The 17,623-nt window shown below is 38.1% G+C and overlaps 1 protein-coding gene across 1 annotated transcript in view; it reads right to left on the bottom strand.

Moving 5' to 3' along the window:
* HTR2C (5-hydroxytryptamine receptor 2C) overlaps positions 1-17,623 on the bottom strand; it is a 446,785-nt gene that overhangs the window by 279,687 nt on the left and 149,475 nt on the right. The window contains exon 2 of the mRNA XM_082263634.1: positions 8,807-9,418. Within this exon, the coding sequence (XP_082119760.1) occupies positions 8,807-9,230 (424 nt within the window). The 5' untranslated portion in view covers positions 9,231-9,418. The remainder of the gene's footprint in view (positions 1-8,806; positions 9,419-17,623) is intronic.

The following is a 17,623-nucleotide window of genomic DNA, read 5'->3' as shown; positions in this document are numbered from 1 at the left end:
GCACATCCTATTAAGACAATATTAAAGGGGATTCAGAATAGTAGTCCCCCTGCCTTGGTCAGCAGGCTCCCTATTACCAGGCATGTATTCTGCAACATGTCTGATATGCTTACCATGTCCCTCTTCGGGCTACTACCTAACATGGTCCTGAAGGCAGCCATATATCTGGCCTTCTATTGGTTCTTAAGACCAGGTGAATTTACATGTGCCGGTACTAAGTCCCATATTCTCCTGTTTAAACAGTTAGTCAGATACCCTGACCATTTCTGGTTGTACCTAGACATCTGCAAGACACAACAGACTGGAGCCGGGACCAATATTACGTCTTTTGAGACCCATACAGCTTGGTGCCTAGTAGCAGTCCTAGACCAACTCATGGCACATTTGGCAGATAAACCCAAGGATAGCCTGCTCCTACCATTCTCAAGTACACCGCTTACTACAACACAATTTATTAAACATTGCCACATCCTCCTAGTGAACCTAGGCTTAGACCCTAAGTTATACTCTGGCCATTCATTCAGAATAGGAGCTGCTTCAGCAGCCTCTTGCCAAGGGGTTCCCATTCACATTATTAAGAAGTTAGGTAGGTGGAATTCATTCTGCTACTCCAGGTATTTCCCGTATCCACACGTTGAGATGTCTCACGCATTTTCACACTTGGCTGACTTGTCTGTTATGCAAATTGTTCAATAAACCCCTTTTCCTTTCATCCTACTGTCTTTATTTTTGCCCCCTTTTAGGCATACTGTCCACGTGACCAGGGCACACCCCTGGTCACTATTCCCCCCTCCCTCCCTTACCTTTCCTGGACTATTTCTAAGAGACACTATAGTACAAATAGGAAGGCTGACCGCAGTTCAGCCTGAATATGTAGGAGGAGTCTCCCTCCATAAATACTTGCACTCAACCATCTCATCTCGTTGACCTTACCTTTCACACTAACCCACACCGGTCCCTTTAACTCTTCTTTTTTCCTATTACTAATTACTTCTTGAGTATGCCCCTTTTAGACATACTGTCCACGTGACCATGGCACACCCAGGTCACTATTCCCCCCCTTCCCTTACCTGTCTCTGGACTAAGAGACTCCAAGTACAAACATATATATATGGGATAATGTAAAAGCCTTTAAATCTCATATGAATGGACACTCTTTCTTAGTTAGTCCAAACACAAACAATCACTGTACTGGAACCTAAAAAATTTTCTTCTCAGCAGAACCAAATGAATGATATAGCTGATAATCTGGTAACTCAGGACATTCCCCACTGGACTTTCTAGGATGTCAGCTTACAGTTTGCACACCTTTACCATAAGCTGCATCAACTAGAAACAATATTGACACAACTGTAATAGCATTTTTCAGTTTTCAAGACAGATTTACAATGGGTGAGATTTGCTAAAACTGGTTCACACAGAATCTGGTGCAGCTGTGTATAGTAACGGATCAGCTTCTAACTTCAGCTTGTACAATTAGGTTTTGGTACTGAGGCTCGGTTCACATTGGTGCGATGCAGGAACCCTGCAAATCCACTGCGGGTTCCCGCATCTCAGGCAGTTCATACTGCCATATGCGAACCACTAGGAGTGTCAATACAAAGTTAATGACACCCCCAGATCATTTCGCATATCGCAGTGTGCACTGTCAATTTGGACAGGAATCGGATTGCATGGGTGTGAACATACAATGTTATTCTGCTGCCGATCAAAAAAGGGTCCTGCACTACTTTGGTCCGAATGCAATGCAAATTCAGCCGTTCAATCTGTATGGCTGTGCATCGCACAGACATTGCATGTGATTGGCACAGTAGTGCGGTGTGAATCACATGCAATGTCTGGCATTGTTACATTGTGAACCAGCACTAAACTCAGAAGCTGATTGGTTACTTTGCATAGCTGCACCAGATTTTGTGTGCCTTATCTTTAGTAAATCTCCATAAGCGTGTACATGTTCAGCTTCTTTGCTACTCTAGGGACCAGATTTCTCAAAAGAGTGCATCCAAATGTTTACACATTAGCAACAAACAGTAGATACATTTAATTACGTACCTTAAATCCCATGCATGCCCCCTATATAATATAAATTGCAACAGCAAAGAGGCACAGCAGTTTATTCAAAGTATTAGTTGCAATGTGCCATGGCAAGGATGATGTGTGTATCTGTTGTGCTGAAGATCTGTGCAACAAGATGCATTTTCTTTGAATCAGCACTGCCACTAAAATTCTTACACAGAGGCCAGGCACAGTGGTGCCCTACCACCTCCTCCACTACTAAGCATCTGCATCTGATCTGACATAGGGGTTTATTTACTAAAGATGGAGAGTGCAAAATCAGACTTATGTCTGCATAGAAAACAATCAGCTTTCAGGTTTTATTGCCAAAGCTTTAAGTGTAACTCCACTTTTGTTGAGAAAAAAACATTCCCCTCTGGGTGATCTATGTACACTGCAAGGATTATAACAATGCAGATTCTTAATTTTGGTTATTCTGAAAAAAATTACTGTTTGTTCCTCTGTGCCCCTGTGCTAAGTGGGTAGAATGGGAGTGATTTTATAATTATCAATTAGCTGTGCACCTGCAGAGCACTAATGTGCAAATCTACTGGGCCTGCATCCCTTTACACATGCTCCTATTGGAGTATCTCACCAAAAATGACATTTTTGTTCCAGGGGATGCCCAAAATCTGACTTGTATCTTAGGCATACTTCTGGGAAAATCGATGAGCCTAACACATGCAGGAAATTATGTTTCTGGGGTGTGGTCAGTACACATTCTGTGTATAGAACAACTCCAGGTGGCCATATTGCAATGCATTTTCTGAAAATTACAGTGGCTGCAGATAGAAAAGGAAAGGTAATTTTTAAAAACATTTAATTACAAGATGACTTGTGTCACAATTGTATACGCTATATTATTTGTTCTTTATTTGCTATTTTTTTTCCCCACAAAAGTGGAGTTGCCCTTTATTTGAACAAGTTGAGGTTAGAAGCTGATTGGTTTCTATGCAGAAGTGAGCCTATTTTTTTGCACTTCCCAGTCCTAGTAAATAACCCCCATGGTCATATGTTATAAACCCTCCCTCACCTGAAATACAGATGGTATGGTTGTTCTCATACTAGGATGCTTTATATTAAAGAGAAGAGAATCAAAACCAACCTCCATCAAGCTTCATTATCTTTCAACAGTGCATACCATTAAATTAGCCAGCCCAGATTTTAACATTGTTGACTTGAGTTGCAGTTTGAGCAGTCTCGCTGATTCCGAAGATTAATGGCATTCTTAGACATATTTAATGCTGTGACAAAGAATTTAGGCAACATGTTTTGCATACTGACATGATATCTGTTTTCTTATACCAACAAATTATATATATTGAGCAATGTCTTCTGGCAACGGCAGGGTATTGTCATAGGTAATGTGTCCTGACAGCAATGTGTTATGACAAGTAATAAGTTATCAGATAGTGACATGTTCTTTTATGTGCACTTTCATGTACCATATTTTAAATATTTTATTGGATACATATACACTTTTCTTTTTTTCACACATTTTTGCAATAATGTGTTTTGATCTTCTTACATTTCTATTATTCTGCAGTGCACATACAAAGAGTGGTGTACATGCAGGAATCTGAAGGATCAGACTGAGGATCAGTCCAAGCTTGTAATGTATTTAGAGAAGAGAAAAAAACAAAAAAACAAATGGAAACTAACAAATACTGGGCCTTGGTGATTTATTTTTTTGTCATCTGTAGACTGACTTAATGGTGATGCTGAAAACAGTTATCCCTGTTCATCTACCTGAACTAGCATTGCAAAATCTCACTAATGCTAGAGAATCTAAAATATCATATGTAATCTCCTACTCTATAAATACAATGCCATCTTTCACTAGAAGAACTAATTGAGAAATTCAAGCCAAATTAGGAGTCAGGGGTAATCTTTGGGAAGAACATATTATAGTTTTGAAAACACTGTGAAGAAACATGTCCCAACTTCACCAGACTATACTTACTCATGAGCATTCCTTGCCCACGATAGCTGTAATGTTCTGGTAACAACTGACCAATTACTAATATGCTGTAAATAACAGCTTGTGGCAGGTACAGAGCAGGTCTTTGAAAGAATACTGAACCATAGCATGCCTTAGGAACTCAATAAGAACAAACACATTATTTTATTGAAAAAGAGCTAGGCTGACATATATGGAGACAATGCGTGTCTCAGTCCCAAATGTATTGCATAAAAACAGGAGATGAGAGCCCAAGGAACTTTAACGAGACATACAAGAAATTGTAAAATGACATTCATTTATTGTATAAAAATAGTGAGAAAAATACATAATGTTACACGAGACAAAAATGATCATCAACAAAAAACATTTCCATTACATACATATACTTGTTAGTCTGCAGTGAAGCCAGTACCCTACTGTGCATGCCTGAAGCATGCTGCACTTTCTGAATGGCCCGGGGGCGGGGAAGAAAGGGGGGGGGTGAACTTTGTCAAAAACAGGTACCCCCTTTCCCCCCCCGAAAGGTGCAAAATATGCCAAAGGAGGGGGGGGGGAGGCAGATAAACGGAGCTTCCACTTTTGGGTGGAGCTGTGCTTTAGGATCTGATTGATGCACATAGGCGTTAACACCTCCATCTACACCACTGTGGGAAATTCCATTACAGGCACTCCTAGTTTAACGACTTTCCTGTTTAACGACCGCTCAGACTTATGACCAGCTTTTTGGGCACTGTACATCATTGTATTGTACAGTACAGTACAGGATTTTTGTTGTTTATATTTTTGTTTCCTGTACTTATCCAAATTAAAACAATGTTATTGAGTTGGAGTTTTGTGTTTAGGCCTTTTTTTTCAGAATACAGTACAGTACAGTACAGTACAGTAGTTAGGAATGCTTAAAATATTGATTACTTATGGCTCCTCATTTAACAACCAATTAGTTTAACAACCTGGTTGCTGGAACGGAACCTGGTCGTTAAGTGAGGAGAAGTAGTAATAAGTATTGCAACGCTTGAGCAGTGTTTAAAAATAATGCCCATCAGTCTCAAATCCAAAGGATATGACCAAAACAATGGATCAGAATACCTCCATGGATAAGATCCATCTGATGTTACACAAGATTGTAATCCTCAGATGTAGAGTCCAATCAAATATTTGCAAAGAAAAAGAGAAGGGAAAATATCATGGTGCAGAGTAATGTGTAGCATCCACATATGGGGAGGGGGGGTTCACCAGTGCTGGATTAACACAATGTGTGCACATTTCCTCCACCCCTCATGCAATGCAAACTCACCAGAGCTCTAAAGATCACACGCTCATAATATAATGGGCTTGGATGGATCTCGGTGTGCACTCAACAGGATATCGTTAAGCACCCCAGGATCTTCTTCCAATCTCTTATCAATCAATCACCATCAATGCGCAATAAAATTGAAAGTATCATTTATTAAGTGATAAAGTACAAAAGCAAATATAGTAGCCACTCACATCAAAGAATACTCTACTGCTCCTCAGTAATGGTACGGGTAGGCAGAGTACTTCAGTGGGCGGCTAGGTCCGACATGTTTCTGGCTAAATGTCATTCATCAGCTGGCTCCTGTGCACTAGAGCCTGTATATACTGTACATCAAGATGAATAAAGAAAACCTTGCTCCTAAAAACTGCATATTTTAGTTACAAAACTACTGAACAAACAAAGAACTTATCCTCATGTTCGGATGTCTCACAGGGAAGAAAAAATGTTTACAAGCAAGGTCCCCTGTAAATTCAAGCAAAGCCATAATAAAATACATGTAATTGACTGAAGATTTGTCTAGACACCAAATTCCCAAAAGAGCATAGATACACATTGTACACCTGTACTGCTTGGTTTTTTAAACAAAGCTGATCACTTAAACCACAAGTCTTTCATTTCTTACAAAAAAAGTGTTCATGCTTGTTTCCTTAAAAATATTTAAAAAAAAAGCCCCTGTAAGTTTTACTGAGATTTGCAATCAGCAGCAGATGAAAACACGAGAGCGTCTTCTGTTAAAGTTAATTGCATTATATCAAACAGCTATAATCCTGACCCATACAGCATATAAGAAAACATAAACGTAGGTCTCAAAGAGGTTAATGGAACCATACAACTTGAAAGCTGGGCTGGAGCAACATGTTTTCTGACAAAGAATGCACACAAGCATAAAAAGCAGATAACGACAACTAATCACTCAGCTTATTAGTTACTTGTATTATAGGTTTTGTTTGAAGCTTCCTATTCATAAAATAATATGTAATATGTGGAAGATAATAGGAAGGCAAATCATCTTGCTAGGCCAGATTCTTTATTATTGGACCAAAGCAACACAAATTAACGGTTCCTATTTCAGCTGTTTTTACTTGTGCAACATATCTGAAACAAGGGTAGTTTATTTTCTCTTTTATATAACATTGTTAAATATATGTTCCTGTAAAAGTAGAGTAAAGAAGGGAGATACAAATCAAGAGCTACTCCTTTCACGACAGTTTTGCAATTGTCTATCTTCTGAATCAGACTCTGTAGTATAAGTATATCTACACTGACATTGACAGTATTGTATTATAAAGGACAAATTGCTTTTGAATACAAGACTGTGTGTAATACTCTCTTAAGACACATAAACAATATGCTAACTGTGTCTCCAAGGTGTATTTTTGAAAGATACTCACATCACATATTTAAATGCTCCTTTAGGTTGATGCAACACTCTTCCTTAGCAGTCTGCTTATTGTGACACTCCTGAACAAATTTTAAATAATCCTATCTGCTACACTTTATCAGATAGTCTGTTTTTAGCTTCAAGTGCAGCTATGCTTAGACTATGGACCTCAATGCATTTATGTATTCTTAACAAGAAGTAAGGAGCCTTAAAACAAGCCCTGGCGGTCCTCTATGAATGCATATACATATGCAATTCATAATAGTATGTAAATCATTCTTAAAGATCACAACAGAGACTCTGAGGTCCAATTTTTAGCTGTCTGTTTTAATAGGGCCCTGACAAGCTGCCAAGTTCATGCTGCCCTAAAAAAGGGGATATACAGTAAGCTGTCATTTCAGTATTGTTGAAGGTGGAGGTCCCAGGTCAGCATAAGCACTTTTCAAAGCTTTTTTATCACAAGTTATAAATTTATAGATACTTTAATGTCCATAGTCTGGGCACAGGTGCATCTGTAGCCCTATTTTTTTTTTTTTGATAGAGTGGAGAATGATAAATGTATGTTCAAACTCAACGTTTTTGTTTAGATAGTGGTGAGGGTTTAGAGCCCCTCTCATGCTGTTATTGCTGTATGGATGATCTCTCTATTTGTACTCGTGATGATTGTCACTGGGCAAGAAAGTAAGTGAAAAAGCGGAATTTTGAGTTGTTGCCAGAACATGAATAGAGAGGAAATCCGTCAATGGGGACACTTGCAGTAACAACTGTCTGAGAGGAAATTTTCCTATTTTGAAGAAATTTTACTATCACTTTTTGTTGTGTCTAAAGGACAAGCAGTATAATGATATCTCCCCTATGGAATACAGATGGGCACAAAACATGATTTTTTTTAACAAGTTCATGCTCTTTTCAAAAAGAAATACAGTATATGACTTTGGACATATTTAAAATCTTTAATGGTTTTCTTTTGTTAGGGAGATTTTCCTAAACTTCTTGGTTTACAGACACAACAACAATAATGATCTCCAGGGCAAATAGAGAGAGAATCTTTCCTGTGAGGAAATTGAAAGCAACACAAACGGATACTGTAACTGTAAGGACCTCAACTACCATGTTGAATCCTCTGGGAATTCTACAGGTGACAAATTAAAGTGTTATTAATGTTGTTGCTTATTATTTACCAGGACATGTGCCTTTCTAGACTCAAGCCATTTCTTGCTCTATATGGGGTCCCGCTACATGTGTTGTGTGTTCTAGCAAAAGGCATTTTTGGGTTCCAATCAAAACATTTTGAGATCTTCTGAATTTCAAAGAGATCCAAATGCAGTCCCTTACAAACAGATATTCTAACATATAAATACCCATGCTAATCACAACGGAATACGCCCTAAAGTCTTGGGTCATCATTTTCTGGCCTGAAAATACAGATCTGGTAACAGTCAAAAATATATAATTACTAGGTACTGAGGTGCAAGTTATCAAAAGCAGAAGGGATTACAAGAAATGGATTTCAAGAGATATCCACACAAGTTCATTGATGAATATATAACTGCAATTTTTGTTGTTTTGGGTTTTTTTTTTTTTTTTTTTACATCTGCCTAAGGTTCACACAACTTCTTTGGTCAATAGTCTCTGAGTTTATAGAATGATTTCTACTACTCGTTGTTTGCATAAAATATCCTCCTGTTGTAATTACACTGTCCCACTTTAATTCTGCTAAGATGGAACTTCAGAAATAAAAACCTTCTTTTTGTTTTTCCTTTTGGACGGAGTAAGGAAGTGCCCCTTCCCTTCTTATACTAGTGACAGCTAGCCACCAAAACAGGAAAAATTGAGAAATCCCCCTGGCTGGACAACAATACAAATAAAACATTTTAAAAATAAAACATAAAAAAAAAATCATTTTTTCTTCAGTAGAATAGGCAAAGGCTAGAATTGTCAGGTTTTAATCCCCCTAATCCAAATTCAAAAAGGCTTAACTGAATTCCACCCCAAACCTTTTAAAATGTAGAGTTGTTTTCATTGGCATTTATTAGGAAATCAAATTCAAAATCATAAAAGCACATCAATAAATAGCAAAGTGACATTTAATTGCAAAGAAAAAACTTACCGTACAGAATTGTGACGAGAGAAACTGGCATCACTAAAATTCCCACAAGCATATCCGCCACTGCCAGTGACATAAGGAAAAAATTGGTTGCGTTTTGAAGTTTTTTCTCCAGTGACACAGCCATAATGACCAGAATGTTTCCTCCTATTGTTAAAATAATGATAATCAAAGTCAAAAGAGCAGACCAGTTCTTGTCAAGTGCTGGGAGGAAAACCTCATCCTTTTCAGACACATTGGCTGGATCCGATGTGGGCAGGCTCTGGTTTAAAGTTACATTGTTGGTAATGTGCCAGGCCATCAGTCCATTGTGTATGCTGATGTCCAAGGTAACTGAGACTGTTGTCAGGCCAATCAACATTCCTGTGCTGCTGAAAGTGCTCATTATCTGAAGGTGGCTGTTTCCAATTGTGCTAAATGGAAACATTGAGTTTCAAATCTAGAACGGTAAGCAGCAATGGAAGGTACCATCCCCTTTCAATGAATCCAATGGGCGTGAAATCTTTCATATTATTCCAAGTCTTATTTTTACATTGGCTGTTAGATGTTAAGCAATGTTTCATCCAAAAGGACAGATGTGTCTGAAGAGTCCACTTCATTCTCTGGTCCAGCATTCTGAAATTAGAATAAGATTTAAAAAAATGTAATAAACTACCTGCATATTTATATTGAATGTGTACTGTCTCAAATCTTCTTCTAAAGGGTTAGTTGATGAAAGAGGCTGAATTACCAACTGTATTCTAATATGTTATAGTGCTACTGTTAGTTCCCAGGTTATTTGTCCATTTTTTAAAATCATATTTTTTTTTAATTTTCACAGAGTATAAACAGTTGTCTGATATCATCTGACATGACAGAATCATATGGAAATAATTTCATGCAAACAGTCAAGTGGGTTCTATGAATACAAGCAGTGAAGTAGACAAAGCCAAACAGTAAAGAGTGTCCACCCCAAAATGCCCATAAGGTGTCGCCATTACTGCCAGATCTGTGGCTGTATAGGTGGGTACGGGAGAAAAGACACATTGAAGGGGAGGAACAAACCATAAACAAATAGTTAATTGTGCCATGGCGGTCAGGGTCGTACGGTCTAGCAAATAAGAATAAAGGTTCATTATTCAGGTATGCAAAAAAACGATTTAGCGTTCTATGCTAATATGATGACCTGCAATTATAGACACAATAGTTGTGTTGTGCCCCTATAATACCAGGAACTCACAAGTCTGTTGTGGCATATGAATAATCTATCCAGCCTGCCCAGATATCTCTTAACTTGTCCATTGTATCATTGGCAGTGTGGACCCAGCTTCAAGCTTCCAATAAGCTGAGTAAGGCAGATTGGCTGTTTCTAAAATCAGACTCTTAGTCAAGTTAAAAAGAAGTGGGTTCACACTGTGCTTGTATTCACTGAAAGAGGAAGGTGCAGCATGGAAAGATAGTGAAGGGGTATGGGTTTAATAGGTTTGAGGGTTGTCTTTTGAATCAAAGGGGAAATAGACTCCCAGAAGCTTTTAATCCTGGGGCATGACCACCATATATGTAGAGAATTACCATTTTGGCCACATCCCTCCTAAAGTTCACACCAAGGAATATTTGCGCTAGGCAAGCAGGGGTTTTATACCACCTAGATAAATATGTTGTTGCATGACTCCAGAACTTTACAGGTTTAAGAAAAGGAGTGTCTGAGCCTCATGATCTTTTGAAGTTGGGGTGTGGAGAACTCTACACCTAGTTTCTTCTCCCATTTTCTAATGATGTGTGAAGGTTTGGATCAGAAAGTCTCAAGAGCAATTTATACAGTTGGAAGACGAGATGATTAGTATCTTGAGCTATAGTGCACAGAGACTCAAATGCAGAGAGATTGATGCTTGAAGCTTAAGGGTAACCTTACTAAAAAAATCAGAGGGCTGTTGGTCTCTCTAGTGGTTCATTGGGAAAGAGCCAAAAGAACATCTCAAAGTTTATAAGAGAAGTAGTTTTTCAGTGGAAGATAACTTGACACAAGTGGTATCACCATCAGTCCACTATGTGCAGCAAAAACATATATCTTTCCCAGGTTATCAACCCCCCCAAATGAGCCAGGAGAGACATTTTGGCCATTTGTCAAAAATGATTTTTTGTTACACATTTATGAAAACCAGAGCTGGAGTATCAAGACTTCTTCACATGGGTTTAATAAATCTGCAACTAAGGGTATGCCTGGAAACTTCATCAAGGATACCTCACCAATGACCTACTTGATAGATAGCTTTCTGTAATGTGGATCACTGACCTTACCAGTTGGTTGTTGATATTTCTATTTTGGATGGCTAGACAATTTGAAATATTCAGAACATTACATAGCACACATCCAAACATGATTACAAGATGATCAGGGTTTGCTGAAAGTATACTTACCCTCATTGCTACCCACTCTTACTTAATGAACCCACTCTCCTCTGTCCCAGCTGTATACTTACCGAGTTCTTGGACATTTTTTTGTCCCACAAGCCCAGATAAACTTACCGTTGTCTACACCATTGATCCTCTTAGGGACCTGATCTGCTAAGAGTTTTTGGCTTTGGAAGATGACCCAATAGAAGTCTAGGGGAATTGGCCATGCAGTCAGAGATTAGTGTAGTTTGATGTCAGCCTCATGGTGGGCCTTGACTGCAGGAACCAGTCAGTATATAGGTGGAGGAGGGTTAGGGTAATATAATTAAGTTTAAGGGTATGGGATAGAGGGGAACAGAATACATATGCTTTCTATGAATGTACTGTATATTGACTTTAATGGTCCATGTGGTATCTATAACCTCTGAAGACCATCTTGGAAAAGCTAAATTGGAGCCATTAATCCTTGCAAATGATCATGGGATACAAGTATACATGTATAATGGCTTCTCTAGTGGATGTTTTGGGAGACTGCTTGTCCAAATATAATTTAACGCCTGTAGCTAGCTACTGTCATCATGATATATTGACTGGTTAATAGGTGGCAAGTTCTGAATTAGCCACATTTCAGAAGTATTATGATAACTCCAATAAGCCAATACTTTTTAATAAGGTTTGAGATTTATTTTGACCACTGTGCATGTTTACGGGGAAGCATAATATTAGCTAATTTTCAAAAGAAAAACTTGTCCTTACTGCAGTTTTATGTACATCTGCTGTTTTTATTTAGGTAGAATATTTATACATCTGAGTCTTACAACACCTGCTTATTGTTCTAGGGGTCTCCATTTCCTTTTAGTTCTGTGCAGTTACTGATGGTGTGTGTCATGAAAACCCTCAATGGTTTAATGTATATGTAGCAGAATGTAGTTTCTTTATTTTCTATGGAACTGTGCAGAATTGGTTTACAGTCTAATAACGCAAACTCTTCTTAAAGGCTTCAGAAAAAATAAACACCCCAGAAAGGCACAAATAACTATGGCAAATGCTTCTCCCTTGGGAAAAAGACAGTGAGCCGCATCGATCATTCAACTTGGTACATTTAGCCTGCTCATTACAGGTTCGAACCTCGGATGGTTCCTGCTGAACCGGCCGAGATTCTAACCCTGCATGGCTGGCCTAAGGGAAGTGCATTAACATACAATGTACCACCTGAGTCTTGCAATTTTAATCCCTTGTTAGGATAGACAATGTTCACATTTAGTTTACAGCTAATAATGAGATTTGTTGGCACTGTGCAGATAGGATTAGGGTGCGAGTAAAGGCTTCTATACAGTGTACTCTCCCCTTCCTTATATCTATGCTGCATACCATTTTAACTACTTCCCACAAACCGATGTACCTGTACCTGTACATCGGCTTGCAGAAGTGGTTGTACCAGGATGATGCCTGCAGCTGCAGGCCTCAGCCCAGTGCTGTTTTTTAGATCTGGCAGTTGGCTTTTAGGAGATAACAGCCGATGCAGCTCAACAGCCACTCAGCTGTTATCTCAGTGTGCGGGAGGGGACACATCCTCCTCCCTTGGCTCTGCCCGGGTCTCCTGTCCCACTGGCAGACCCGAGCAACCATACGGCATGTTAAAAACAAAAAAATAATAAAATAAATAGGAAAAAGAAAAAAAAATTTAAAGCGACCCTGTCCCTGTGAGCTCGTGCACAAAAGAAAACACATACGTAAGTTGCGCCCGCAAATAAAAAGGTGTTCAAATCACACATGTGAAGTATTGCTGCGATCGCCAGAGCCAGAGCAATAATTATAAAAAAAGACCTCTGTAACTCTAAACTTGTAACCCTTAACATTTTTAAAGCATCGCCTAGCATCGGAGATTTTTATGTACGGAAGTTTGTCGCAATTCCACAAGTGTGCGCAATTTTAAACCGTAACATGTTAGGTATCTATTTACTCGACATGACATCATCTTTCACAATATACAAAAAAATTGGGCTAACTTTACAGTTTAGTTTTTTTTTAATGCAGTGAAATTTATTTTTCCCAAAAAAATTGTGTTTGAAAGACTGCTGTGCAAATACTGCGTGACAAAAAATATTGCAACAACTTTATTTTCCAGAGTCTTTGCTAAAAATATATATATAATAATTGGTGGTTCTAAGTAATTCTCTAGGTGATTAAACGAGATTAGTGTAAATACCTTTTTTTTTTTTTTTCAATTAAGTTTGGTGCAGGCATATAGTTAAAAAGCTGCAGCTCTCTTGTGTCATACAAAACTGTATTCAGCATAGGTTTACTAGCATAATAGCATTTACTTTAATAATGGTAAAGAAAAATTCCACAGCCCCTTCCATAACTATACATAAAAGGGCAAACCTAGGTATGAATTTTAAGCCAGTAAAAGAAAAAGCAGCATTTTTTTCAGCTATGCAGCACGTAGAAAATATAAAGCAGGTGTAATCCCTATTTTTCTGCAAAATTGAAGATACACTTTAAGCAGAACTGTAGGTGCAGTCGTATAAATGGTGCTTTTCTATATTGGATTATAAATTTTAAAAAGAATTTATAGTATATCCTTATTTTTTGCCCCAGCAAACATTGTTGTCTCTTACAGTATTGGTTTATATGGTCAAATGTAACTGACCAAAATCTTACAGTCGTTCTATAAGTTTCTTTTTTTTTTTTTTTTGCTAAAGTGCAGTAACCTGACATTAAGTAGTATTCTGTGGAAAGAAAATCAGTCAGGTAGTTGTGTTTAGAAACTCTAACTTCATGCTCCACTAAGCAAGACCCTCTGCACTTCTGTGTGTAAATTAGTTTATTGACATTGCATTATGTATTTTTATGCAAATAAAAATTGGCTATTTTTAAGATAGGATCTGCTAGTGCACTGAACATTTTTTTTCTTATTTGTTTATTATAATAGATCCTTTGGTAAATATGATATAGAGTAGGAAGGAAAGAAAGAAATTGCTAGTTAGATCATTCCAGCCATGTCCAATGCAGATGTGACCATGATGCAGATCTACAACAAATTAAATGCAAAATATCTATCTACAGTATAAATACTGGACTGACTTTGAACCCGCTTGGAAGATCTTTAAGCAAAGGCCAGGGAAAAGAAACTGCAAGACATTCTTGTTTATCTTATTGGCCCTATTACTGCCACAAGTACATGTGAATTAAGAATTATTGTTTTCAAGATTTAAATAACAGTTTACAAACAAGTTACCCTTTTTTCTAAAAGTAAATATATATAAAAAAACTAGACTATTGAGTATATGGGGAAAACGCATAAACAAAGGTTAGTTTCAGTGAAAACTGCACATTGAAATCAATGTATTAGTATATACAGTGACATAGGCAGGTGAAATGAATGTGAAACATTTGACTTCTCCTCTAAAAGTTGAGCTTCAATCACCTCTCAAACCTCTCCTATTGATTGTCACATTAACAAAATAGTAAATTGATTAAGAGTTTGGAAAAGATGGGTCAAAGCTAGATTTTACCGGAAATGTTAACATTTCGACAGAATGTTAGCTGTCTATACCCTGAGATTGTTATTCTAGGCTCTGGAAATGGGTTCTCTGCTTATTGCTGCAGAAGTGAACCTAATTGTTTTTAAAGATGGTAACCTCTGCTTATACATTTTTGTTCATCATAAGCCAGAGGCGTAATTAGCACCTTCAGGATTCCGGTGCAAGAAACCATGAAGGGCCCCTTGGACCCCTGGCTGGGGCCCTTGCCTTCTCTTCAAGCCTGGAACTCTTCCCACTGATCCTGGGGCCCTTTACTCTAGTTGCAGGGCCCTTTATTATGGTCCCACAGCTTGACCCTTTCACAATTTCTGCAGTGGGCCCCCTTCCTGCCATCTTGGGGCCTCCCTACGGTGGTGGAATGCCAGGGCCCGGTTGCAAGTGTGACCTTTGGGATTCTGGAAGTTCACCCACTGGTGTCAGTGGTTTTTATTTTTTGGTATTTTAATTGTATTATTTTTTATCACTTTATTTTATTTTTTTACACTGTCACTGACTATGACTCTGTCCATTCAGAAAAGCAAGGAGCTGGTAAATTACATATTTACCGACCCCTTCCTGGTTCTCTATTGTGACACATCCTCTGCAGAAACTGGCAGGAGAGGGAGCACACAGGGGCCCAGAGACAGCAGAACACAAGTGAACTGGATAGGAGGGGCAGCGGGGGCAGCATTCAGAGGAACCAATCTCCTCCATTTTCCTCCTGCAGCTACAGGAGGAAACAGGAGGACAGTGATTTCTCGACATCCTGCCCCTGCCCCCTCCTATCCACGTGTACAGGGGAGCCACACAGACCCCCTGGAGCATGGGGCCCGGTTGCAATTGCAACCCCTGTGGTTACGCCCCTGTCATAAGCTCAGAATGGCATTTGTTAGAAGGTGACCTTTTTTTAAGATATTGATGGCTTTTTTTCATTGCTAAAATGAACAATCCCAATTCACAAAACCCATTAAGATAAATACTCTTATTTTCAAACAAGTGACAGTTATTTTCAGCTGAGTGCAATGCGATTTCAAAATTAGTCAAATGTGATTTCAAAATTAGTCGAATAGCTAAAATTGAGCCTATAATGTCAAAAAGTTATCATTAGAGCTTATTGAACTAAGCCTAACATATAAAGAGCAGGAATGTGCTGTACCCCACAAGGAATTCGTTTTTCAAGTGTTAAAAGTATAGTTCAATCCAATGGATGACTTAGCTATTTACCTATTAGTTGCTACTGGCTTGCCTTTTATTTTTGTATATTGAAAGCTATAAATTGCTTGATATGGTTTGTTTGACATTTACCCAGCAACTTTATGTTATATGAAAATAAACTGTATATTTAACTAAAGGGGAAGAAGATAAAGAATCACATACATGAATTATTAGTGTATTAACATAATCTTTTTTCTTTTTTTGACATTGTCAATTTAAATAGTGTTTAGCTGCTTGACATTTGAGCTTCAGATATGTACTGCTGACTCCTATAGCAAGGAAGCATTTCAATTAGGGCAGATTTTATAATATACACCATTATGCTTTCTCTGTTCTTGGTCTCTAGAAAATTACTCCCCAAGAGCATTAGGACTTTTATGGACTTTATATTTGAAACAATTAAAACTACATTTTTCAAAGAGAACATACAAACACATTGACCTTTCCAATTGCAAAATAATACTAATTATTTTTTTTACCTTACTCTGTTTGGTTTGTCTCACTTTTATAGCATGCAATTCAAATTTGTAACGCATTAACAATATTTTTCTAAAAACAAAAGCATAAAAAATGAATTTTAGATAAACATTCATATACGATTTGTTTTATAGAAATTGCTCACAGTAAAATAAAATGTTTTCAGAATCTTAGTTTGTTTATACTGTGTATGAAGTCATATACCTGCTGTTAATTCCTATAAGCAGAAAAACATCATGTTCCTGTATGGTAACATCTTCCACAAATGTTGAACATGTTTCAAGTTCTACAATCGCTGACTAGCACATAACGCTTTATAGTTTTGAATGGTTTGAGAAATAAAAATGGTATAATTTTTTTCTGATATGCAGTCAGTGTTTGTAACTGTTAAAAAAAAATAGAGTTGTTCATTTTTTTTAAGTTGTAGTCTAAATAATAGGCATGTAAAGAGATGAAGGAGTGCTTTGCTTTATTTAGCTTGAACACCTGTGCATTCCTGTAAAGGTGCGTCATGTATGCCCTGTGTGAACAAGGCCTTAGGCTCCTTTCACACAAGCAAACCGATCGGTCTGTCTGTCCATTTTTCAAGCGGACCCAATCAGACCACCCATTGTTTTTATGGAGAGGCTGACTGATGTAAATTGACGTGTCCATTTACACCCGCCTGCATCTGATCCGATCCAGTACACTAAAAACAGACAGATGGGGATCCCATTCCCCATCCATCTAGAAGATCGGTTTGGATGGAAAAGGACAGGTGGCTCGTTTCCATCCGACTGCCCCATAGAGAACAGCGAGCTGTGTCCAACCTGTCATCCACCTGCTCAGTTGGGATCAGCAGAGAGATCCCTCACTGAGCAGGCGGATCTACTTGGCAGAGCCCACTCCATGTTTTTTTTTTTTTTAAACTTTCTTTTACAATTATATTTGTTATTTTATTTATTTATTTGCTTGGGGGGGGGGGGTCTTTGGTGAGATATCGGAGGTCTAAACAGATCCTCATATCTCTTTTTTTGAGACAGAGAAAGGGACTTAAGAAAGTCCCTTTCTCTGCAGCACTTTACATGAATTAAATAAGAAGTCTGTATAGAGACTCCTCATTCATTCATAAACTGACAGTCTGAAACATAGTAAACACTCAGTTTACAATGATCAGCTGATCATTCGAGCTGTCGGTGGACACAGGAGCCATTGTTAGCGATGGCTGCCTTGGTCCACTGCACTTCAG

The sequence above is a fragment of the Pelophylax lessonae genome, assembly GCF_965119305.1.
Source record: "Pelophylax lessonae genome assembly, chromosome: 7".
Classification (NCBI taxonomy): domain Eukaryota; kingdom Metazoa; phylum Chordata; class Amphibia; order Anura; family Ranidae; genus Pelophylax; species Pelophylax lessonae.
The sequence above is the reverse complement of the archived record's forward strand: the minus strand, read 5'-3'. Positions and strand labels throughout refer to the sequence as shown.